General features: G+C 40.0%; 1 protein-coding gene and 1 pseudogene across 1 annotated transcript in view; one reads left to right on the top strand and one right to left on the bottom strand.

Moving 5' to 3' along the window:
• PHF20 (PHD finger protein 20) overlaps nt 1-25406 on the top strand; it is a 148006-nt gene that overhangs the window by 61391 nt on the left and 61209 nt on the right. Inside the window, exons 5-9 of the mRNA XM_032350796.1 lie at nt 7480-7559; nt 12707-13094; nt 18368-18481; nt 19171-19359; nt 19884-20063. Coding sequence (XP_032206687.1) covers nt 7480-7559; nt 12707-13094; nt 18368-18481; nt 19171-19359; nt 19884-20063 — 951 coding nt within the window. The remainder of the gene's footprint in view (nt 1-7479; nt 7560-12706; nt 13095-18367; nt 18482-19170; nt 19360-19883; nt 20064-25406) is intronic.
• LOC116595014 lies at nt 10214-10551 on the bottom strand (annotated as a pseudogene).

The raw sequence follows: 25406 nt of genomic DNA, 5'->3' as shown, positions 1-25406 counted from the left end.
TGAAATTGGGGTCCTGGGATTTAGAGCACTGAATTGGGATGCCTTTGCCCGTTTAGAATCTGTGAGGAATCAAGACTGGCAGTATGACCCAAAGAGGCTCATTTTGCTAGTACCAAGCAAAAAGGAGTGTTAAGAAGATAATATGCGTGGTCAGCGTCCTGACACTCAGAGTAGACTCTGGGTCCAAGCGATGTCTTTTTTTGGTGGGGGTAGTGGAGGTGGGGGTGCATTTTCTGCCAGGTTGTTTGTGGTATGTCCATGATCTCTTCGGTGAATGTTTAGGGCAGTCAGGCATTTTAGTACCACTGCTGGTGGTGACTCTAAGACCAGATTGCTCTTCATTCAGTGAAGTTATTAAGTATTCATTGAGCCCTCTGCTAGATGCTGGACCTGACCAGGCTTTGTCTGAGAATGGGTTGAAATGGTAAAAAATGAACACAGATTTGCATATGGCAGAACTTTCTGTTTCTCTTTGGCTACATTCACCCCACCTCCACCCCTTAGCTATTATTGCCAGTGTGAGTTAACTCTGCTAAGCTTTGGGTTATCCTGAAAGCACAATCCTCTTGCCTCAGGCTTCCAAAGCAAGGTTGTAATTTTTAAAGATGTCTACAGTTAGTGATACTCCAGCTCATGGTTGATGAAGTCTTTTTGGATAGTCCTTATTTCCCTGAATTTCTTTTATAATCTTGTGTTCAGAAGATTTTCATGTGTATCACTTTAGCCTAAAGATGTATTCTAGAGGAAAGTTTACATGTTATTAAGCTGCCTTTTAGGAAATGACTTTGTTTATTTTTTAGAGCCTTCTTTTCAAGATTAACAATGTTTTCTCCTCTCACTGGATTTAAATCATATATGAAATCTAGATGTTCATATATACATAGATGTGTTCCTACAAGTCTGTTAGGTTGGTTTATGCTGATCAATCATCGTCTCCTCCTGAATAATATCCATTGGAGGGATGCTCCCTTGCGGAAGTGGCTGTCCCTTACATAAAATAAAAGTTGTGAGTAGTAACATGGTAATTTTATAGATAACGGAGGTTGTAGAAAGGAAGCAACATTTCTCTTTTGATCCAGTGATGTCCCAGAGTTATATGGATGATAGAAGGGCCAAGGGAGTTGGATGAGGAAGTGGCAAAGGAGAAAAGGCAAATTGTGGAAGAAGGGTTTGGGGAACTCTGGGAGCAGTCTTGGAGAGGGGTAGGGTGGTGTCTTGGTGGAGGCAGTAGAGGCTTAGGAACCTACTGTTCGCATCTAATATCTGCAGAGGCCAGAGCTGGGCATCATGGATTTAAAGGGAAACAAACAAAAACTAGTTCAAAGCAGTGTGAAGTAGTTGCCGTATAGCCACCAGGAGGAGGCAGTACAGGAACAGAATGGTGCAGATAAATCTAAAGAACAGGGACCCCTGTCTGCAGTTACTGGTTTTTGTTTGTTTGTTATGTGGATGGGTCTGGATTTTTTGAAAAAATCATTTAAGGATTAAAAGTCGTTGGGCAAATTATTGGCCATAGTTAAGATTTTTAAATGTCTTTTAAACTGGGGCAACCAGAGCTTTGGAAGTTGTAAAAAATATTTTCAGTTAATTTCCTTCATGAGCTAAAATTCAGGTAATGATTCCCCTAAAATGGCCATTTGTCACCCTAATAATATTGGTTCTGTAAACTCTGAATTCGGTCCAACGAATTTTAGTTTATTGAAGGACTTTGAATATGAGTGGAGATTTCTGCCAGAAAACCAGTTTTCCCCAGAGTTCTTGAATCTGAAGTCCTCAGTGGTCTTGAGACTAATTGGAAGGGAAAGGAGAGGAAGGGCGTGGGGGAGGGGAAGTCCTGAAAGTTAGTGGAATTTGCTGGGTGGTATTATTGCCACATAGAAGCAATGTGAAGGAAAGCTAGCATTTGTGAGAGCTCGGCTTTGTGCCTGGTTTTGAGACGAGATAATGACTCTTAGGTGCTGCTTTTCTGTTAGATGTTATCCATGGGACCTGGTGGTAGTTTCTAGTTCAGTATGATTCTAGTAGTTGCAGGATGGGGAGAGAGAGTGCTGGACTATCCTTCCCACTTTTTCCCTGGTATTTTCTGCTCTGCCTCAGTTTCATCTGCAGCAGAGACCACCTCAGCACTGTGAGAAGTTCTGCTGGCAAGATGCCCCCTTTATTTCCTATAAAAGTCATTCTTGGTGCTGCTAGGAGTAGCCGGGCATATAGTGCAGTCACACCCTACAGATTAATCTTTGGAAGGCTTGGCCTCATTTTCTTTCCACTCTTTTTTTTTTTTTTTTAAAGATTTTATTTTTTTTTATTTGTCAGAGAGAGAGAGGGAGAGCGCGCGAGCACAGGCAGAGACAGAGGGAGAAGGAGGCTCCCTGCTGAGCAAGGAGCCCAATGTGGGACTCGATCCCAGGACCCCGGGATCATGACCTGAGCCTAAGGCAGCTGCTTAACCAACTGAGCCAGCCAGGCGTCCCTTTCTTTCCACTCTTAACCTCCTTGGTGGTTTTCCTGAGGCTGAGCTTTAAGGCTGCTGGCGTTGGGAGTCTGGCATGATTGAAACACAACTAAATGGCAACTTTAGAGTTTCTTAAGGGAGTAATTAAGCACATGGAAACTGGGGAGGGCGGTGCAATATTATATAGCTCTTTTCACCTGGAATAATTCTTGACAGTGGCAATTAAAGCATCATTTCATGTGAAGGCAGCCACACGTGGTTAGCCTTGTTAGCCCCTCTATCTGCTGGAGTAAAGGATGGGATTCTGCTTCCATGGAATCTTTGTTCGGAAGCCATCTCTGGTGAGTTGACCTCAGCTCTTTGCTGGGGCTGCTCAGCTCCCCTTTGTTACACTGGGGATGGCAGAAGCCACTTGTGTGTCAGGGCTTTGTGTCCCCAGTCCTGGACCTTGCTGCTCTGCAAGGCATTCTCTTGGGGAAACCGAAAGTAGGTTTGCATTTTCAACAAAATGAGGAATTGTACCTTCCTGTTGATCTGTGGTTCTTTAACTCGAGCAAACAGGCAAATCAGGTCCCTCTTCCTTTAAATTATTCATATTCTTAGGTCACGTGTCCTGTTCCCTCAGTTCAATTTTCGGCCCAGTGCCTGAAGTCTGCATTTGTAACAGGAGATTCTATGGAAATGGTCTTATTTCTAGAGTCTCTTGTTGAAGCAGTTACTATTTTTTGTCTTCTTCATGCTGTAACTGATCCTGCAATTGAAATGTGGGGACGTTAGGACTGTGAACAGCTTTGCACAGAGATAAAAGGAAGATTCAGGCCTACACACACAGATGCTAGTGTGGCTCTTACCTTCTTTGTGGGGAAGGGGTTGGTGCTTCCCTTTTAAAGTAATTGGTGGATGGTAATAATTGGAACCACTTATTGATCCCTTGCTCTGTAACAGTTCCTTTGCTAAGCAATTTCCATATCTGATCTCATTTAGTATTCACACAGACATGGGAAGGTTGTTGCTATCAACCCCGTCATTTTACAGATGAGGAATTAAGTTCACAGGAGAAGTTGCTTGAGGTTACAGAGCCCGTACAGGGATGGTAGAGCTATGAACTGAATGCAGGTCTTTGGGGCTCCAAAATTCCTGAACTGCCTTTCCTACGGTTCCAGGCTGCCACTCTAGGGCAGAGTTTTCCTAAAATGGCAGGAGTTGTCAGCAGCAGGTGTGCACTGGGTGTGTGCACCCAGTCCCTGCTCAGTGATTACTGGCAGCTTGCCACCTGTTCTTTGGACTTATTTGAGCAGTTAGAACTCGAAGAAGGAATTAGAATAGATGAGCATTGGGGCGCCTGGGTGGCTCAGTGGGTTAAAGCCTCTGCCTTAGGCTCAGGTCATGATCCCGGGATCCTGGGATAGAGCCCTACATTGGACTCTCTGCTCAGTGGGAGCGTACTTCGTCCTCTCTCTCTGCCTGCCTCTCTGGCTACTTGTGATCTCTGTCAAATAAATAAATAAAGTCTTAAAAAAAGAAAAAGAATAGATGAACATTTTTAGAAGTTGTTGGCTGCAGAACTTAAGCACATTAGTAAAATTGCTAAGAAGAAAAGATGGGGGAGGGGAAGGTATACCTGCAAACACGTGCATATTCCTCTGAATGCCCCATGAGGCACATGTACAGGAACCTCAAGGCTTTGAGAATCCGTGTTTGAAAACTGAGTCTCCTATTCATGGCATTCTGTAGTTCTTTGACTCTTGGAGGTGAGTGGGATAGAGAAAGCTTCCTTGAGTCACAGTTATGGTAGATTTCAAGAACAACAGATAACTGTCCAGAGTCACCCGTGCTTCCCTATTTCCTTGGTCCTACAGATCAGCTTGCTGTGCATCTCTAGTTTTTGTTTTGTTTTGTTTTGTGTGTGTGTTTTTTTTTTTTTTTCCTTATATCCCTTCTGCACCTACTGACTGCTATAAGGTTGACTGATATGCTGAGTTCATAACTGTTCCTAAGGGGGCAAGACCAGGAAGCTTTGTTTCACCTGGCATTTGTAAGGACAGGGGCTTCTTAAGGGAGCCTGAAGGCAGGGGGCTTTTGTGTTAAGGATGCATTTATTTTTCTGTCATTTACATGTTAATTTTTAGATGTTGTCTGTGGCTGTGGGAGAGCTCTGTTGTCAGAGCTCTGTTGTCAGCTACCCACAGGAGGAATCCACAAGAAGACATTTATTTTTTATTTTTATTTAAAAGATTTTATGTATTTATTTGAGACACACACACACACACACACACACGTATGAGCTGTTGGAGGGGCAGAGGGAGAAGAAGCAGCAGATTCCAGGATCATGACCTGAGCCTAAGGCAAACTCTTAAGCAGCTGAGCCACCCTGGCACCCCAGGAAGATGTTCTTTTAGTTGTATAGGAACCACTAAAATAGATTTGGGGCCTCTTTCCAGAAGTGGGCCTGGGCTACCATTGCCCATGGAATGTGGTGTTTTTTTCCTTCTGATTTATGGAGCCCAAGTTAGACTGTGTATATGATCAAGGGAGAATGTTTTGATCCCATATGGTTCTTTGGAAGTAAAAGGGGTCAGGGGCAGGGTATTACTGTCTAAGGACAGTGATTCCTGAGTACCCTTGGTTATAGTGTGGGTCATTTCAGAATGGCCATTGATGCTCTGGTTCTGTGGTTTGGACTTTAGCCTGAGGGACTTGAGGAATAGGCATTTTGGGGTGGTGGAAGAAGAATTGATTAGAGGTCAGCAGAGAGGCTTAGGTTCTACTCCCAGCTCTGCTTAGCTCTGTTTTAGCTCTTATTGAAACCCAAGGCACACCCCTTCATTTAAGGGCTCCATTTTGAGCCTGCCATCAAGAATAAGCTTCAAAATTGGCCTCAGATAACTAAAAATGTACTTCTGGATGTCTGAAATGTCTATAAAAATAGATAGTTTTCATTTTGATGTAATTGATGCTAACTTTCTTTCTTGGTCAAATTGTTGAAGAGGTATAGGCTTGGGTGTCTTGTTGGTACACTTGATAATTAAGATTTCATGAGAGTTGGGTTCTTAATGCCCCCATCCCCAGGCTGGCCAGAACCATGTCATGGTTGCTTGTGAACGGTATGTTTAGAGTTCCATACCATTGCTTATCATTGTTTCTTTGCTTGCCAAATAGAGGCAGGAAGACAGGATCCCAGGCCTTAGTCATTGCTGAGCTGCTTTATGTAGAATCCTTTATCATAGTCTGATGTCTTATTGCTTGTTTTAACCAACCAAGCATAACTATATATCCTTGTATCTAGTTTGCTAGTCACTTTGTTCTGTGTTGGTGACACTTGTGACAGATAATCAACTTTATTTTGTAATTACCAAGAGTAAAGTTCAGTACGTAATTACTAATTATCTGTGACAATACACCAGGATTACCTGAAACACTTGTTAAAACACGCATTAATTTTTGTGCTGCACTCTTTGAGTTTTTGATTCATTATTTTGGGGGTGGTGCTGGTAACTTACATTTCTAAAAGTTCCCAGGAGTTGTTGACACTGCTGGTCTGAGCATGATACTTCGAGAAGCCCTGGTTTACAGTGAACCAGATGCTGTGTGAGAGAGAAATTGATGTGAGCTGTGGTCCCTGGCCTTGGAGAGCCTGACTTTGATTTGGGGTCTGCCTTCTATATGAAAGTAGACCTGCAGGCAAGGTGCCAAAGTGAGTCTTTGAGAAGTTCAGAGCAGGAAAAAATCTTTCTAGCTAAGAAGTTGGGAAGCTTTTACAGAACTGTTGTGGTCATCTGAGCTGAGTGCTTAAGGGTCAATGAGTAGCACATTCTAGGCAGGAAAATAATGAAGATGTGGAGGTGGAAATGGCACAAGGCAGTTTCATTGGGTGGCAAGTAGCTCATCACTTTGAGTTGGTGAGTATTTTATGTTGGTAATGAGAAACAGGGTTTGGAAAATAATTGGGCTAAGATTGCATTGTACCTTGAACACTACAGTGATGTTTTCATTAGAGGTGGCTAGCCATTGACAGGGCCCTATTTTGGATTGGAGGAGAAGTGGGATGGAGAGGGGTGGGGAGGGTTGGGGAGGGGAGAGGATGGATAAGAAGGAGGTAGCTAGCTAGAAGGTCTTAGGCTTCCTTGTTGCATTCTTTTACTTCCAGGGATTTTTTTTTTTCTTCTCTGTTTGATGGGAAATTGATCCTGAAAACTGACCATGTTTACCAGTAGTAAATCATTACGTGGTTACCAGTAGTTCACTGGTAGTCTTGACAAGATTAACTGTGATTTTTTTTTTTAATCCCTGGAACCAAAAAAAATTAAAAAAGAAAAAAAAGTGGGGTGGGGGGAGAGGTGGGCTCTAAGATGCATAATTTTGAGAGAGTTGGTTTAAGTGCAGCTAGTGAGAACTTATGTACTGTAGTTGGTTGCCTTATCTAGGAATAAGATTATTTGGATTTTTAGCTTCAGTCTTACTGCAGAGTGATTTTTGTTAGATTTCTTTGCCTATTGGAATAAAACTGATAATGTAGCAGGTACCATTTAGCATTTTGGCTAAGTCTGTTCAGATGTTGTAACACGAAGGTTATTCATATGGGTTATGAGATTAATGTGACCTCTGAAAACATGATACCTTTAGTAAGTAGTCGGGTTTCTTTTAAAGTTTAAAAGATATTATCACTCTTAAGCTCAGAAAATATTGATAAAAATTAATAACTCACCAAAGGGATAAATAAAACTGCATTTTCCTTGTGTTCTTAATAGTTTTACTGCTTTTTTCTTGGTCTAAATTCAATGCAATTCTTTTTTTCCATCAAAAAGCAGATGGATTTTGATATGTGTAGATAAAGAGAAAACTTACTATGTAATCTTGACTAAGAAATGAAGGCTATTATCTTGAACATAAATAAGACTGTGTTTCTTAATATTTTAGTTCTCATATATTTATTATTGTGGTTGGAACTCCCTTGTGTTTATGCTTTGAAAAGTTTTGTTGCTTTCATGAAACTGTAAGTTAAATCATAATATCTTCTTGAATTTTAGGTACTTACACTGTGAAATTTTATGATGGAGTAGTTCAGACTGTCAAACATATTCATGTCAAAGCTTTTTCCAAAGATCAGGTGAGAAATGTGGTTTTGTGCTTTGTAGTATGAATAATGCTAACGTTGTAGTTCTGTTTCTCAAATAAAGATGTTTATAGTGACAAAATCTTTATTTCCTTCACCTGACACAATTTCACTAGAAAGCAATACACAAGTTTTCAGAAATTATTAATATTTATCTCTCCCTGCCATTTCCTGTTAATCTGTTTTCCTCATCTTTTCTCAAAACTGTATGGTTAATATTCCTTTTTTTTTTTTTTTCCTCTCTCCCTGTGCCCTGTACCCAGAGGTATTATTCATCATGGGGAACTTGCTAATGCTTGAGGAAACCTAGACTGTATTTTCTTCTCATCTAACTTTGTCCTTCAGCTCAGGACCATGACTTGGTGGTTTCAGAACTATAGTTGGTATAAATTTGGCAATCACTTGTGCTAGATATGCCTGGTTTGAAAATTTTGTTTCCTGTTGTTCCAGTCACCACGCATGTGTTTGCTTGACCATGAAACAGGAGTTTTGATACTGGAAATATGGGCCATCTAGAAGATGTTGCCCACTCTTTTCATACTTTTTTCCCCTTTGGTCTTTTTCATGTTCACGCCTTAATAATTGGGAAGGCAGGGTCAAAATTTGGATACTGATGTTTTAAAACTTCTGATTGTTACTACTTGTTCCTTTTGGGTAGTTGTTGATGTGATAGTATTTGGTGATGCTGGAACCTGTTGCGTCTTGTCTTATGATCAAATGCCTCTGCTTATCACAAATTAGAGTAAATTCTTCTGTATTTATATTTAGCAATTTCAGAGGGTTATGTTTCATGATATCTTTAAAGGTAGCCTTAAGAGTGTTTTTGCCGTTTGCTGGTTTTCCTTTAAAGAAAACTGAAACAGTTATAAAGCCTTAGCCCTGAAGTTGTTTTCTCTGTGATCATTTGTCCTTCAGGCATCTAATGAGCTGCTATACAGTACTCTAAAATGTTATTTTGTGGGGTTCCTGGCTGGCTCAGTCAGTAGAGCCTGTGTCTCTGGATCACAGGGTTGTGAGTTTGAGCCCCACGTGTAGTATAGAGTTTACTTAAAATTTAAAAAAAAAAAAGTTATTGGGGCACCTGGGTGGCTTAGTTGTTAAGCATCTGCCTTTGGCTCTGGGCACGATCCCTGAGTCCTGGGATTGAGTCCCGCATGAGAGGTTCCCTGTTCAGCAGGAAGCCTGCTTCTCCCTCTCTCACTCCCCCTGCTTGTGTTCCCTCTCTCGCTGTGCTTCTCTCTGTCAAATAAATAAATAAATAAATAAATAAATAAGATCTTTAAAAAAAAAAGTTATTTTGGCCTTAAATTTGGCAATTTTTGTGTTGAGTTTGTGGAATGAGTTAATACAGATAGAGGACTGTGTAGATAAGAACTTGTTCAGAATTGTCAGATTGTATCTAGAACCTCCCCAAATGGAAGTCCAGGGCTCCAGATAACAAACATTCAACTGTTTACTCTGCTGTACTGAATAAATTGATTAACAGCACTTGTGGTGTTTGGGTTGGAGATGAGCATCTTATGAGGGTGGATTGGTGGGTGCTTCAGTTCCCAATTCCCAGTTATCCCCAAGTGTCTCACCTCATCTCAGATCTGGTGGGTGATCAGGTATAGGCCCGCAGTTTCTGCTTGTGTATGTTTTTTTCCAAGACAGTGTTGTATTTGTATAAATGACTTCTCAGGTCCCCTTGATGAGGGAGCACGAGGCTGGCTGAAGACAAAGCAAAAGCTGGCCCCTTGCACCCCCTTCTCCATCAGCTCCCCCTCAGTCATATGTGTAGCATCCTTTAGGCAGCCCTGACTGCCATGAGCAATAAGCAAATAGTTAACTTGCAGAGCTCACAATCCTGCTAGATAGGAGTCTCCCTTGGCATACAAATGTCCCAAGTCTCACTAACAAAGACGATTGATAGCAGGATTGTGACATTCCACCAAAAAGTCTCCCAACTATCTTAATGTTAATGGCTGGTCTAAAGACAACATTGATCCAGCCGCTAGGGCAAGGCCTCCAGTAGGCCTGGGACATCCTGGCACCTTGTAGGCCCTCTTTAGCATATGAAAACTCCATTGAAACCTCCCTTCCCCTCACCTTCCCCAAACCTCAGGGTACATAACCTGCCACCCCTCACAACCCGGGGCAGCAGCTCTTCCTGCCCACGGGTCCTGTCCCCTTGCTTTAATAAACCACCATTTTGCACCAGAGATGTCTCAAGAATTCTTTCTTGGTCATCGGCTCCAGACCTCAGCCCAACGAACCTCACCTAGGTTCTAGAACTTCATCACCCTCAGCCCTAAGGATCTAGGGTTCCATAATGGCTACATAAAACCTAACTTTAAAAAAAAAAATTTTTTTTTTTTACAATTTGCCTTTTTCTTTTAATCCTTCCCTGTTTCAGCTCTTAAAAAAGTACCCCGAAAATAAGAGGCACCTGTGTGACTCAGTCGTTAAGCGGCTGCCTTAGGCTCTGGTCATGATCCTGGGGTCCTGGAATCAAGTTCCACATCTGGCTCTCTGCTCAGCAGGAAGTCGGCTTCTCCCTCTCCCACTCCCTCTGCTTGTGTTCCTTCTCTCGCTGTCTCTCTTTCTTTCTTAAATAAACAAAATCTTAAGGGAAAAACAAAGTACCTAGAAGTTAAATACAAGGAAGCTCAAAGAGCCAAGGCAAGCCAGCCCAAGATTAGTAGGCTCCCTCCCACAGGAGCCAAAGTCTGGACACTGGGTCTTCACTCAACCTGGTAGCAAAGCTGGTGCAGAATAAGGTGGTTCCAGAGGCTAGTCATAATCCAGCCCCAAGGGACTTTCTACAACAGGGCACCCATAATGGGACCAGGATGTGTAAGAAGTGGTGTGTTTTGGCCTTGTCTAAGAGCTCCCTCCTATAGGCATCTGAAAACTGGGTGCCCTGTGTCCTGTAGGAGGCCAAGCCTAAGGCCCCAGCTCTAGACAAGGTGCCCAAGCAATGGAATGCAGCCCCTGGCCCGACCATGACAGTGAGTGGATGTCATGTGCCTCCAAAGCTTAACTTCTTAAAAATATTAGTCATTGATAATTTTTAAGGCTTTTTTAGTATATTATTAGAATAGATTTGCGGGGTTTTTTTCTGTGTAATTGTGCTGCTCTAAATGTTTCGATAATTTATATATTAGGAACATTAATTTTTTTTGAAGTTATAAAATAATGTATAAGGTATAGGAAATTTGGACACTATAGAAAGCACAAAGAAAGTAAAAATGACGTAATGACGTTGTCTAAATATAGTTGCTCTTAATGTATTGGCTATATCCTGTGTTTTTTTGTTAAATATTTGTATATATTTTTTAAATTGGGGTCATATAGTATATTACTGTTGCATATTTTGCTCCCTTTTTTTTTCTTAAAAAATGGGGGTTATATCTTGCTCTTCTAACAGAATAACATTTTCTTTTTTCTTTAAAGGAGTTTATTTATTTATTTGACAGAGAGATCACAAGTAGGCAGAGAGGCAGGGAGAGAGAGAGGAGGAAGCAGGCTCCCCGCTGAGCAGAGAGCCTGATGCGGGGCTTGATCCCAGTACCCTGGGATCATGACCTGAGCTGGAAGCAGAGGCTTTAACCCACGGAGCCACCCAGGTGCCCTAGAATAACATTTTCTTAAGTTCTTGATAGTGTATGGGAATATGGCTTTGCTGGCTCTTTAGTATTCTGTAATATGTATATAACTGTTCTGTGTGTAACCAGTTCCCTAAAGGTCATTTATATGGATATTTGTAAATCTGGGTGTCCAAATTTGATTATTCTGTTAGTTCCATTTCTAGGAATTCATTCTAGTTCAAAAGTATTAACTTTTAATTCTTTTGGCACGAATTGAGAATGCTTTCCCTTCCTGCCAAGGTGGTTATAATTCATAGTTCTGCCAGCAGTTCCTGAGGAGTGCTCGTTCTCAAACCTGCTTTCAGAAAATTTGGGGGGCTTGAAAAAATATTTCCTTCTAGGCTCCAATCATAGGGATTCTCCTTGTTTTATTATTTTTCCTTCTGGGACAAAGTAAGCCTTCACTCACTGAGTATTTAGGCACCCCTTCCAGCTTTTGGGAGAGATCTGTGTGCCTAGTATGTGCTAGTTGCTGGGGATCCCCCATATGAACATGGTATGTGCTTCCTGCTGTTCTGTAGAGGTCTTGGAAGAGAAATACATCCACAGACTAATTGCGGATTTGGAAACTCCAGAGCATTCAGAGCTGGCTTTCAGAGCTGTGTCCCACTAGGACACAGGAGTTTTAGAATTAATTATTTAAAAGTTATTTAGGAAGAAAGTAACCAAGAAGTCGGACTTCTGTCTAGTGGACAAAAACTTCACTTCACAGTATAGTTGGTGCCTTTGCTGGACTGGGCACAGCCTTTACCCAGTTGAGGAAGCAAAAACCCTACTTCTGGGTTGGACAGTCTTTTTTTGTTTGTTTGTTTGTTTTTAAGATTTTATTTGTTTATTTGAGAGAGAGACAGATAGTGACAGAGATAGCAAGAGAGAGCACAAATTGGGAGTAGAGGGAGAAGCAGTCTTCCACTGAGCAGGGAGCCAGACATGGGGCTCGATCCCTGGACCCTGGGGTCACGACCTGAGTTGAAGGCAGACATTTAACAGACTGAGCCACCCAGGTGCCCCATGGGTTAGATAATCTTTATAGCTTTCCTGTTCAGCCTTCAGTTACTAGTTTGTGTTCTTCTCCACAAAGGGCATCAGCATCCACTGGCAAACTGAGCCAGGCCTCTGAAAGGCCCTGGGTCTGGTAGTCATGCTTGGGACGAGGAGGATATAACTTGGGGGCATTTTCTTAGAACACCTCTGTCAGAAAGATTGCTTTGCAGAAGTTGTTTCTGGGGTATTTTCTGTCCCTTTAATTATCTAGTGTGTTATTAATAATCAAAATATGGGAGATCACTCTGTCTCAGAAGGAATTGAACAAGATGGTTGTTTCTTTTAAATTTAGGATTGGTTCTCAAGCCTCAGAGTATGGATCAATATTTTCAGTGGTTCTTTCCATTATGTGACACAGCATATGTCCTGTTTTAATTTGTTTGTCTTCATAAGTTTGCAGAATACCATCTGATTTTATATTTGCAAGTAATCACAAAGTGTGTTTCATTGCTATTTTGCTCATTTTAGAATATTGTGGGTAATGCTAGGCCTAAAGAAACAGATCACAAAAGTCTTCCATCGTCTCCTGATAAACGAGAGAAGTTTAAAGAGCAAAGAAAAGCCACTGTCAATGTGAAGAAAGACAAAGAGGACAAAGCCTTAAAGACAGAAAAGCGTCCCAAGCAGCCTGATAAAGAAGGAAAGTTAATCTGTTCTGAAAAGGGTAAGGTGTCAGAGAAGAGCCTTCCCAAGAACGAGAAGGAAGATAAGGAGAACATTTCAGAAAATGACAGAGAGTATTCTGGAGATGCTCAAGTGGATAAAAAACCTGAAAATGACATTGTGAAGAGTCCACAAGAAAACTTGAGGGAGCCAAAAAGAAAACGAGGCAGGCCCCCTTCTATAGCTCCTACTGGTGAGTTTCCTAAGTGGGGTCTGCATTGGGCAATGCCAGAGTATTCTGTGGCTTTGGTGGTTCTTTATCACTTCCATACTAAAGTTCTTCCATTTTTATGATTGACTTTGAATCATCTTGTGATCTGAAAATAAGTTACGTTTGTGGAGCTGGATTTTAAAGGAAACATATCCAGATGAATGTAAGTTGCAAAACAGGTCCTTGACTAAGCTTCTGGGGAGTACATAACTGTCCACGAGATGCTTCAGTTTATTTGGTAAAACCTAATAAGCTAAGGCCTTACGCCTGTGCCTATTCAGATGATCTCAGGTTAAGTAAGCTTAATAGAACCTGGGATTAGGAAATAATAGTTTTCCTGAGAGACATGAAATAGGGAAGAAGTAATTCGATGTGGGTGTCTGACAGAGCCTGGATCAGAGAACACTGGATCTAAGAAGGCATGGTGCATTTTGAAGTTGAGCTATCTGGAGAGTGATTATGGGTTTGACATTTTCACAGTCCAAGTAAAAAACTGAGATGGGTAATGGGTAAGAGTTAAGGTTAAAGGGTACAGATTTAAGGAAGAATGTATGGTTATTTTAAAAAGTTGAAATATGGAATTCTTCGGGAATATCCAAGAGTAAAACACATCCTGAATTTCTTTCTAGATCAAACACTCCTTCTCTTGGTCACTTAAATGACATGATGAACACTTAGGATCTCTAGTTTGAATGCTGGCAAGGACAATCTGGCAGTGGTCTTTACAAATTCTTGCTTGTATATTTCCTGCATGAATATTGAAAAACTGAATCCTTTAGTATGTGTTATTTATTTTTTAGTTTTAGTTTTTAAGATTTTATTTATTTTGACAGAGACAGAGTGAGAGAGAGAACACAAACTGGGGGAGTGGGAGAGGGAGCAGCAGGCTTCCCGCTGAGCAAGGTACCAGATGCAGGGCTCGATCCCAGGACCCTGGGACCATGACCTGAGCCCCAAGGCAGACTCTTTTTTTTTTTTTTTTTTTTAAAGATTTTATTTATTTATTTGACAGGCAGAGATCACAAGTAGGCAGAGAGGCATGCAGATAGAGAGAGAGGTGGAAGCAGGTTCCCCGCCGAGCAGAGAGCTCAATGCGGGGCTCAATCCCAGGACCCTGGGATCATGACCTGAGCCTAAGGCAGAGGCTTTAACCCACTGAGCCCCCCAGGTGCCCCCAAGGCAGACTCTTAACGACTGAGCCACCCAGGCGCCCCACCTTTAGTACATTTTAGAATGGTATCTACTTTTCCTCACAAGTTTATATAACTGCAAATGATATATTTAAAATATCTTTTTTTTTAAATTTGAAAATTATTTAATAGATTTTCATTGGAACTGCAGAGCCACAGAGTTAGCTCACTTACTGGTCTTGCATGATGTGGAATGCAGAGTGAATCCTATCAATACAGGCAGCTACATCAGACTTAATTTTTGTGGGAAAAAAGTCTGCCTTAATTTATTTCAAATAAATATTCGTATTCATTCCCAGTAGACAGCCTTCAACATCTGAGTTATAACTTTAAGATAGGAAATTAGAAAAAAAAAAAAGATAGGAAATTAGATATAGTTTGATTTCTTCCCAGATGAATTAAGCCATCTCCTCCTCTAGTGGTTGTAACTGTGCGCAAAAGCTGAGCATGCTGGAATTGCCCCAGGCCTAATTATGGCCTAGACCTGCACTGTCCAGTATGGTAGCCATTAGCCACATGGCGGCTGTTGAGTACATGAAATGTGGGTGGTCTAAATTGAGATGTGCTGTGAGTATAAAGTCTACTCTGGTATTCAAATACTAAGTTAAAAAAAAAAACTCACCTTTTTATGCTGATTACATGTCAGATGATGTTTTGGGGTCTATTGGGTTAAAATATATTCTTAAAATTAAATATATCTTTTTTTTAAAGCAGTTAAAAAAAAAAAAAGATTATTTATTTATTTATTTGACAGACAGAGATCATAAGTAGGCAGAAAGGCAGGCAGAGAGAGAAAGGAGGAAGAAGCCTCCCCACTGAGCAGAGAGCCCATGAGCTCTCTGAGCTCTCTGAGCAGATGAGCAGAGAGCTCCATCCCAGGACCCTGGGATCATGACCTGAGCCGAAGGCAGAGGCTTTAACCCACTGTGCCACCCAGGCGCCCGTACTTTTTTTTTAAACTAAAAAATTGAAAATTACACATGTGGCTTGCATTTGTGGCTCTTGTTATATTTCTGTTGGACAACAGAGGCCTAAATTCACTGGCTTTTTCTATAGGATTCTGGGAGAGAATTAAACCCCAACTGCCCAGAGCATCCGTAGTGAATTGACTTGTCTTCTGTGTGTTGAGAATGGTAGCAGTTGTAAACCATAATTGGGAGAGTTGAGACACTTACCTCTGTGTTCTGTGTTCAAATGAGGAACTCCAAATGAGAAGGTCTGGAGATTTTAAACCTCTGGGCAGTATGCCATGTTAAGATGTAGGATGATCCCTGGGGCAAATAATATATTATATGTTAATTAAAAGTACTATTAACAATTAATTAAAAAAAGATGTAGGATGACTGTTAGGCCTTTTTTTTTTTTTTTTTTTTTTTTAAGTGGAAGGCGGGTACTTATGCAGGGAGGGGTGGAAAATTACTTTGAATCATCCTGGGAGAAGTCTGATGTGTCCTCATTTCAGGTTAGAAAAGCATGTATATGGGAATTGAGTGCTCTGAAACAGATTTCCCTTTAGCTGTTCATGCTCTGGCTTGTACCCTCCAGAAAGTATGTACGAGGGTAGTTGTATTCAACTTTGCCTACTGCCCCTATGAAGCCACATGACTTCACTCAGATTAAAAAAGGTGGGGAGGCCTTCAGTTTATTGCTTTCATTTTGTAAGTGTAAGTTTCATGCCAGATGGATTTAATAGAGAAATAGTGTTTTCCAAGTTTTCCTGAGGCATTTCTCCCGAGTCAGAATCTCTGGAATTGTTAACAACCTTCCCAGATGATTTTTAACCGTAAGAAGAGTTTGGGAAACACTAATGTTCTGTGTAGTCAGCCCTGGTTTGTATGTGGTATCAAAGTGAAGAATGCTTACTAGATTTCTTCTGTGTAGTTCAGATGTCCTTTAAAAATTGCTTGGAAAAAGCTCATTGACCCAGTGGAGCATTGAGCTCTCTAAAGTTTACAGACTCGATTGGAACAGAATCTGAGTTATTTAGGGAGGGTTGTTTGTGTTTGTGTCTAATTTGGAATGTGTATGATTTCCAAGTTCTCACCACTTGGAACAAAATAATGTTGGCACATTGGGAAAATTGAACACAGCCAAGGAGTTCAGCATACTCATTAGGTTTGCCTCCTCAGAGCTCAGCCCTTCTCTTGTTGGGCTTTTCAACATGGCCGATCTGAAGCTAGTGGTCCTCAGTGAGTCTTCTTCCCCAGTCCCCAAATCCCCTGCCCTCTGCGGATCACCCCTTTAACTCTTTACCCCTTTCTCCCTCTCTCTCCTTTCAGCCTTCATCAGACCCCTTAGCCCTACCTTCCCCCCAAGCTTTCCTAGTTTCATTTGTTTTGTTTTTTCTTCTGTCTGTTTTTTGGATTCTCATCTTTCATGATTGGGGAGAGCTTCTTAAATGTTGGGTTTAAAAATAAAGAGTGAATACTATCCAAGCGTTTAGTGTCTGCTTTGCTAAATTATGTTAGAGCTGGATTTGTTGAGATCAGCAGCCTTGCCTGAAACACTCACTATCAAGTAGCATGGTCTCCTGAGATTTTTCTGGAATTGTTTTTAAAAGGTTATAAATGTTGACATTCTTTTTGGTCTCTCATAACTAGGACCAATGCCAACCTAACTAATTTAGCAAGTAGGGATTGAAAACAACACTCAAGCTGTAGTCCCAGGTACACACTTTAGGAATTATCCTGAATGGTGGATTTCCTGAGTATTGGTTAAGTCAAGTTTTGATGAGGAGATTTGATGGTGATAAAAATGACTTTTTAAAAATTGCCCTTGCACCTTCATGTTTTAAAGTAGTCATGTTGGGGGTGCCTAGGTGGCTCAGTCAGTTAAGTTTCTGCCTTTGGCTCAGGTCATGATCCTTGGGTGCTGGATTGAATCCCGCATTGGGCGCCCTGCTCAGCAGGAGGTCTGCTTCTCTCTCTCCATCTGCCCCTCAAACCTGCCCACCCCTGCTTCTGCTCATTTTCTCCCTTTCTCTCTCAAATAAATAAATAAATAAAATCTTTTCTTAAAAAGGGGGAGGGCAGGATAAAGAGAAGGGAGAAACAGACTCCACACCAAGCAGGGAGCCTGAAGCAGGGCTGGAACCCAGGACTGCATCCTAGACCATGGCCTGAGCCTGACCTGAGCTGAAGACAGACGCTTAACTGGTGGGGTGCCTTGACCTACCCATGTGCCCCTAAATAAAGAAAAAAAAAATTTTTTTTAAAGATTTTATTTATTTATTTGACAGAGATCACAAGTAGTCAGAGAGGCAGGCAGAGAGAGAGAAGAAAGCAGGCTCCCTGCTGAGCAGAGAGCCGGATGCGGGGCTTGATCCCAGGATGCTGAGACCATGACCTGAGCTGAAGGCAGAGGCGTTAACCCACTAAGCCACGCAGGCGCCCCTAAATAAAGAAAATCTTAAAAAGAAAAAATTAAGTCATGTTGGAGCTTAGTGTTTTATTTTTATTTTTTAGTTTTTTTGAAGATTTTTTTTTTTATTTGTGAGAGAGAGAGCGTGCACATGCACAAACCCCAGGAGAGAGGCAGAGGGAGAAGCAGGCTCCCTGCTGAGTAAGGAACCCGATGCAGGGCTGGATCCCAGGACCCTGAGATCATGACCTGAGCCGAAGGCATCAGACTGAGCCACCTAGGTGTCCCTGGGGCTTAGTGTTTAAAAGATAGGATTTTAAGAGAGAAGTGTATACAGAGCTGGGTCATAAGAGAACCCCCCCCCAAAAAAAAAGATGAAGGAAGGGGCACCTATTTGGCTCAGTTGGTAGAGCATGTGACTCTTGATGTTGGGGTCATGAGTTTGAGTCCCACAATGGATGTAGAGATTACTTAAATACATCTTTTAAGAAAAGAGGGAAAAAGAGATGAAGGAGTTCCGTCTATAGAGTGTCAGCATGTCATTAAGGAAGTAGTTTCACCCATTACACTTATATTTTCTTATTAGCCCTTTGGGGGTCTGTTTATCATGCAAGTGTATGTGTATGGTTTATTTCTATATAATCAGGGGGATTGGGCACGAAGAAATTATGTAACTTCTTTTGTGTGGTTTTATATACACTATAGCTGTGGATTCAAACTCTCAAACTTTGCAACCAATAACATTGGAATTGAGAAGGCGGAAAATATCGAAAGGAAGTGAAGTCCCATTAAAACGTCCCCGGCTTGACAAAAATTCATGTGAGTCTCCAATCTGTGTACGTGTGACTAGAACTTGATGTTGATTGGGTTAGCCTCCTGTGTATTCATGTTGTTTCCTATTCCCAGAAATAGGCTCTAATGCTGTTTTTGGTCATAGGAGCTAATGTGGTTGGTTTGGGTTGGATAAGAAAGAGTTTTGCTTGAAGAAAAATAAATCCCAAAGCAGAAACTATATTAACATTGGATTCAGTGGTTTCTTCTTCATGCCCATAAACTACATTTCCATTGGAAATTTAATGGCTTAGGAAGGGATGGTTTTCATATGTTGAGTAAAACTTGAAAAATGTTATTTGTTGATTGAAAAAAAAAATACTTTGGCTCCAAAAATGATTTGTGATTTTTCTAAGGGTTTGTAAACCTGACTGACTTTGAAGATTAGTACATAAACTTGTAAGTTGGGAAGCCCCAAAGTAGAATTTAGTTGTTAAGATTGGGGCATGACCTAAAACAGATTTTTCAGACCATGAATAAGGATGATTCTCTCTGGGCAGAGAGAGTCCCTTTACTTAAAACTACAAGTTAAGAAAGGATATTTCCTTTTATCACTGGTCTAGTATTCTAGATGTTTTTGTAAGGCCCTTATAGAGGTAACCAGCCCAGAAATATGTATTACCAGAGTTATTTCTTCTTATTGGGTTCTTGACCATAACTCTCTTAATGGTTTATAGCCCAGGAAAAGTCAAAAACCTATTCGGAAAACACTGACAAGGACTTATCAAGGAGACGGTCCTCCAGGCTGTCCACTAATGGGACACACGAGATCCTAGATCCTGACTTGGTTGTGTCAGATTTGGTTGATACGGTTAACATTGATCCTTTGCAAAATACATCATCCAGTAACAAGGAATCTGAGGAAGGTGAGTCAGAGTCTGTTCTAGAATGGTCTTGCCAGCTTGCCTCTCTAATGAGAACCAATCTAAATCATTATATACAACCTCCACAAGTTTTAGATTGTGTTGAAATTAAATTTTTGAATGGATTACAGTGTTTCTTATACTCTTTTTCACTGGCAATTCAGTAGACAAACTTTCTGAACACGTTTGTGATTGTTTTTACTTGAATATGTCTGAATGTTGGGTTGGAGGTACAGTGCTTAAAGAGTCCTGTCCCTCTCTCTGTGTTTCTGGTGCCATCTTGCTCCAGTGCCTCTGCCTTTTTGTCAACACTTCTAGAAAATCCTCTATTTACTTTGGTCTTTTTTTGGCCTTTTTCTTTGAGATGCTCATAGCCCTGGCTGTATGTGCTGGAACCTTTGAATGTATTCTCGTATGCTGTGCGGTGGGTTTCCTCTAAAAAGTCCCTGGATATCTTAGTCTGCTGTGGGACTTTTGGTTGATTACATATCTGATATGTTACCTGGGCTCTCTTTTTTTTCTTTTAGGTCAGTTAAAATCTCCTTTGGAAGCTGACCAGGTCTCATCTGCACTGACTTGCCACTCCTTTGGTGATGGATTGGGGGCTGCAGGTTTGGAATTGAACTGCAAGTCAATGGGAGAAAACAGTATGAAGACGGAACCGGCTTCTCCTCTTGCTGAGTTACAAGAGATTTCTACTGTGGCAGGTTCCTATTAGTGTTAACTTAATTGTCTTCTATATATACTTTTGCTTCTGCTTTAATGGTGAATTTAAAACATGTACTTTTCTATGATGTTTTTTCACCTTATTAATATTTCCTTATTTTAATGCTATATCCTTTTTATTTCTGATATTGCTAATTTGTGTTTCCTCTCTCTTGATTAATATGGTTTGGGGATTTATTAATTTTGTTGATGGTTTCAAAGAACCGGTGTTTTACCTTAATTTTCCCTGTTCGTCTTTTTAAAATGCCATTGATTTCTCTTTTTTTAAATCTTTTTAAAAAAATTTCTGTTCTAATCTTATTTTCTTCCTTTACATTTTTTTTTAGAAACTTAGGTCATTTTGGGGCGCCTGGGTGGCTCAGTGGGTTAAGCCGCTGCCTTCGGCTCAGGTCATGATCTCAGGGTCCTGGGATCGAGTCCCGCATCGGGCTCTCTGCTCAGCAGGGAGCCTGCTTCCTCCTCTCTCTCTCTCTCTCTGCCTGCCTCTCTGCCTACTTGTGATTTCTCTCTGTCAAATAAATAAATAAATAAATAAATCTTTAAAAAAAAAAAAAAAAAAAAGAAAGAAAGAAACTTAGGTCATTTAAAAAAACACAAAAAAACAAAAACTTAGGGTATTAGTTTGGAACTTCTTTTCTACTATTAGCGTTTAAAGTTACAAATTTACCACTAAGCCCTGCTTTTGCCAATTCTGATATGTTGTATTTTCAGTTTCATTCAATTCAAGATATATTGTGATTTATTTGTTGATGGTGGGTTAACTTTGGAGTGTTTTGTTTCATTTCCAATTATTGGGGTTTTTAGAGATACTTTATTGTTACTGATTTGTAATGTAATTCTACACTGTATAGGATTTTAGTCTTTTAAAATTTGTTGGGACTGATTTTATGGCCCAGCATGTGATCTATTTTGGTAAATGCTCCATATACACTTGGGAAAAAAAGTGTATCATCATATATCTGTTCTGTGTGTCAATTAGATCAAAGTGAATGATGGTGTTTTCTAGACATTTATTATTATTATTACTACTACTACTACCATCATCATCATCATCATAATCATCTAATTCTATCAATTTCTGAAAGAGGGATGTTGATAATCTCTAACCATGATTGTGGATTTGTCTATTTCTCCAATGAATTCTGTCAGTTTTGCTTCATGTATTTTGAAGTTTTGTTATTAGGGGCATACACATTTATAATTGTTAGGTCCTCTTGGTGAATTACCCCTTTGTAATGTGAAATATCATGCTGTTTTTGGTAATAGACTTTGACTTGAAGTCTGTTTTATCTGATACTAGTACAGATACTTTTGCTTTCTGTATGCAGGGTGTATCTATTGCTGTCACTTTTCTTTCAACATAACTATGTCTTCAAATTCAAAATTTGTCTTTTATAGATAGTATGTACCTCTAGTTGGGTTTTGGTTTTAACTGCAATGTGTAGTTTGTTTACATTAAAGGTATTTATTGATACAGTTGCTTTTAGATCTACCACTTTGCTTTTTGTTTCCCATTTATCCTGTGTTTTGTTCTTTTCCACCTTTCCTATTTTTTTAGGTTAATTTAATTTTTTTTTCAAATTTCATTTTAATTTAGCTATTAGCTATACTTCTTAGCATTTATTTTAGAGGTTACTTAGGGATTATGATGTATATATCCTTAACTTCTCACAGTTTACTTTTCTTTTTTATTTTATTTTTTTAAGATTTTTTTTTTTAAATTTATTTGACAGACAGAGATCACAAGTAGGCAAAGAGAGAGAGGGAAGCAGGCTCCCTGCCGAGCAGAGAGCCGGATGCGGGGCTGAATTCCAGGACCCTGGGATCATGACCTGAGCTGAAGGCAGAGGCTTAACCCACTGAGCCACCCAGGCGCCCCTCACAGTTTACTTTTAATATTGAACCACTCTATATAAAATCTGTAGTCTATTAATCCTTCCCCCTTTTATGCTCTACCTGTCTCATGATATATCTATATATGCTATAAAATTCACAATACAGTATTATAGTTTTTGCTCTTAATTACTAGGTATTATAAAGATGAGGAGGACAAACGGGGCTTATTTATGTACATATTTACAATTTCCACTTCTTCGTATCTTCCTATTTCTTTGTAGCCTAAAAATTTTCCTGTAGTTTTTCTTGTAGTGTAGGTTTCCTGGTGACAAATTCTCTTGGTTTTTATTTATCTGAACGACTTTACTTAACTTTCAAACTTTTAAGAATATTTCCACTGGCTATAGAATGTCGAGTTTACAGTTTTTTTGTTTCGTTTTGCTTTTCTTTTTAGGTACTGTAAACGTGTTTCACAGTCTTCTGGCCTCTGTTTCTGAAGGGAAGTTAGTGATGATTCATATTGTTGTTTCCCTATATATAATGTGTTTTCCTTTTGGTTGCTTTTGAGATTTTTCTCTTTATCATTGCTCTTTAGCAGTTTGACTATAATGTATTTTTTTTTTTTTGCCATCTGAATTCTTTTTAAAATTAATTAATTAATTATTTTAAAAAATTAAAAAAATTTTTTATAGACATATAATATATTATTAGCCTCAGGGGTACAGGTTTGTGAATCGGCAGGTTCACACACTTCACAGCACTCACCATAGCATACACCCTCCCCAGTGTCCCTAACCCCACCACCTTCTCCCTACCTCCTTCCCCCTGGTAAACCTCAGTTTGTTTTGTGAGATTAAGAGGCTTTTATGGTTAGTCTCCCTCCCGATCACATCTTGTTTCTATAATGTATTTTTTTTAACCTATTTGAGAGTCACTGAGCTTGAATTTGAAAAGTGATTTTTTAAATCAATTTTCCACTCATTATTTCTATATTTTTTTTCTGTCCCATTTTCTATGTTCCTATCTTCCTTTATTGATGATTCACATTAGAATTAGGTTAGATCTGGGGCACCTGGGTGGCTCAAAGGGTTAAGCCTCTGCCTTCAGCTCAGGTCATGATCTCAGGGTCCTGGGATCGAGCCCCATGTTGGGTTCTCTGCTCAGCGGAGAGCCTGCTTCCCCATCTCTATCTGCCTGCCTCTCTGCCTACTTGTGATCTCTCTGTCAAATAAATAAAAAAAAAAAAATCTTAAAAAAATAAAAGAATTAGGTTAGAGCTTTTGATACTGGGCCACAGGTCACTGGGACTTACTGACTTTTTCTTTTCTTTTCATCCTTTCCCCTCCTTTTTTCAGATTGAATAATTTCTATTTCCAAATTCTTTCTACTCTCAATTCTAGTCTGCTGTTACGCCCATCCAGTGAATTTTTTATTTCTGATGTTTTTTATTTTTATTTTTAATTTAATTTTTTAAAGATTTTTATTAAATTTTATTTATTTATTTGAGTCAGAGAGCTTATAAACAGAGGGAGCAGCAGAGAGAGGAAGAGGGAGAAGCAGGTTCCCCAGAGAGCAGAGAGCCCCTTCATCCCAGGACCCTGGGATCATGACTCGAGCCAAAGGCAGATGCTCAACTGACTGAGCCACCCAGGTGCCCCTAAAATTTTTTTCTTAAAGATTTTATTTGATACAGAGAAAGAGAGAGAGACAGAGAGGAAGCAAGTGCAAGCAGAGGGAGTGGGAGCGGGAAGGGAGAAGCAGGCTCCCCCCTGAGCAGGGAGCCCAGTGCTGGGCTTCATCCCAGGATACTGGGATCTTGACTAAAGCTGAAGGTAGACGCTTAACCAACTGAGCCATCTAGGCACCCCATTTCTGATGTTTTTTAGTTCTGGGATTCCCCCTTTTCCCTCTAGCTTCTCTGCTGAGATCTTGGAGTCTATAAATTGATTATGAACATAGTTTTAATTGTTGCTTTAAAAGTTCCTCTCTACCAAATTCAGCAGCTAGATTATTTTGAAACAGTTAATCGCCATTGATTTTTTTTTTTTTTTACTCCTGCCTGCAGATCACATTTTCCTTTTCTTCACATGTCTAATATTTTGTACTGCATCCTGCACATGGTGTCTGCTGTGTTGTTGAGCTTGGATTACATTATGTTCCTCCAAAGAATGCTGATTGCTTTGTTCAGAAGGGCTATTAATTTGGCTTAACTCAAATTCCACCTTTTTTTCCTCTGCAATTGCAGCAACTGAAACCTCTGTTTAGTTCTTTTAGCTTTCGTTGGGCTGCTTGAAACATTCAAAGATCAGCCAGAAGGGCGCCTGGGTGGCTCAGTGGGTTAAGCCGCTGCCTTCGGCTCAGGTCATGATCTCAGGGTCCTGGGATCGAGTCCCACATCGGGCTCTCTGCTCAGCAGGGAGCCTGCTTCCTTCTCTCTCTCTCTGCCTGCCTCTCAGTGTACTTGTGATTTCTCTCTGTCAAATAAATAAATAAAATCTTTAAAAAAAAAAAAAAAAAAGATCAGCCAGAAATTTAGGCAGAGTTAATATGAAGAAATTGAGGCCACCCTTTTGTGGCTCTCTTCTTTAGGACTTTCTCCCTCATTTTCCAGCTATTGTAGTTGCACTGAACTTTACCTTTTATTTCTTCAACCAGTAAGACTAAATTTCTTACTTGAGCTGTAGCTACCTGGTGTTACTGACAAGCCTGCTTTTTGGTAAAAATCCTTAAAATATGGGAAACTTACCTAGTGCCCTTCTCTTACTTCAGATATCTAGCTCTTGTTTCTGTGGGCTTTTTGTTACTCTTTAGTGTCTTTCCATATTTTTTTTAACTTTTTTTCCCTACTTTATAGTGGTTATGTGCAGAATTGATGTTCCACTGTGAGCATTTCTAACTACTAAAAGAGAACATGTTATGGTAATAGGCAGCCTAGGAAGTTGTACACATTTAGTGCTACACAGAGGAATTTTTTTCTTTTAAGTAGTGATTGCTTGTTGCATTAATAGCTACTTGGATGTGACATTTCAGTAATGTTATATTTGTGGTAAATGTTCAGCATCGAGGATGGTGCTGGCCATGAATAAATCTTGATCCTAGCCTTTTACAGTGAAGACATCTAACCCACTTTTTTTGTGTGTATGGGTATTTATTTTTTATTTTCATTTTTTAAAAGCACTATAAAAATAATACAGATACGTTGATCATAAAAGTGTCATAAAGAGGTATTAGGAGTTAAAGGGAGAAGTGTCTTTTATCTTGCTTCTTTTCCCTTGGGTAAACCTCTTTTATTCATTTGTTATTTTTCCAAACCCTATTTTATATTTTTACATGGGTAGGGAAGCAATTAAGATTTTATTATCTTTAAATGCAATTGGTATAATTCTAGGCTTATTGTTCTCTTACTTTTGTAATCTTCTTGAGATCTAACTTTTTCAGTACACTTGTTTCATTCTTTTTAATGACTGAATATTAATGTCTTATAAGAA

This window comes from Mustela erminea, chromosome 7, assembly GCF_009829155.1.
Source record: "Mustela erminea isolate mMusErm1 chromosome 7, mMusErm1.Pri, whole genome shotgun sequence".
Lineage (NCBI taxonomy): Eukaryota > Metazoa > Chordata > Mammalia > Carnivora > Mustelidae > Mustela > Mustela erminea.
Note: the sequence above shows the minus strand (reverse complement) of the source record. Positions and strands in the feature narration are given on the sequence as shown.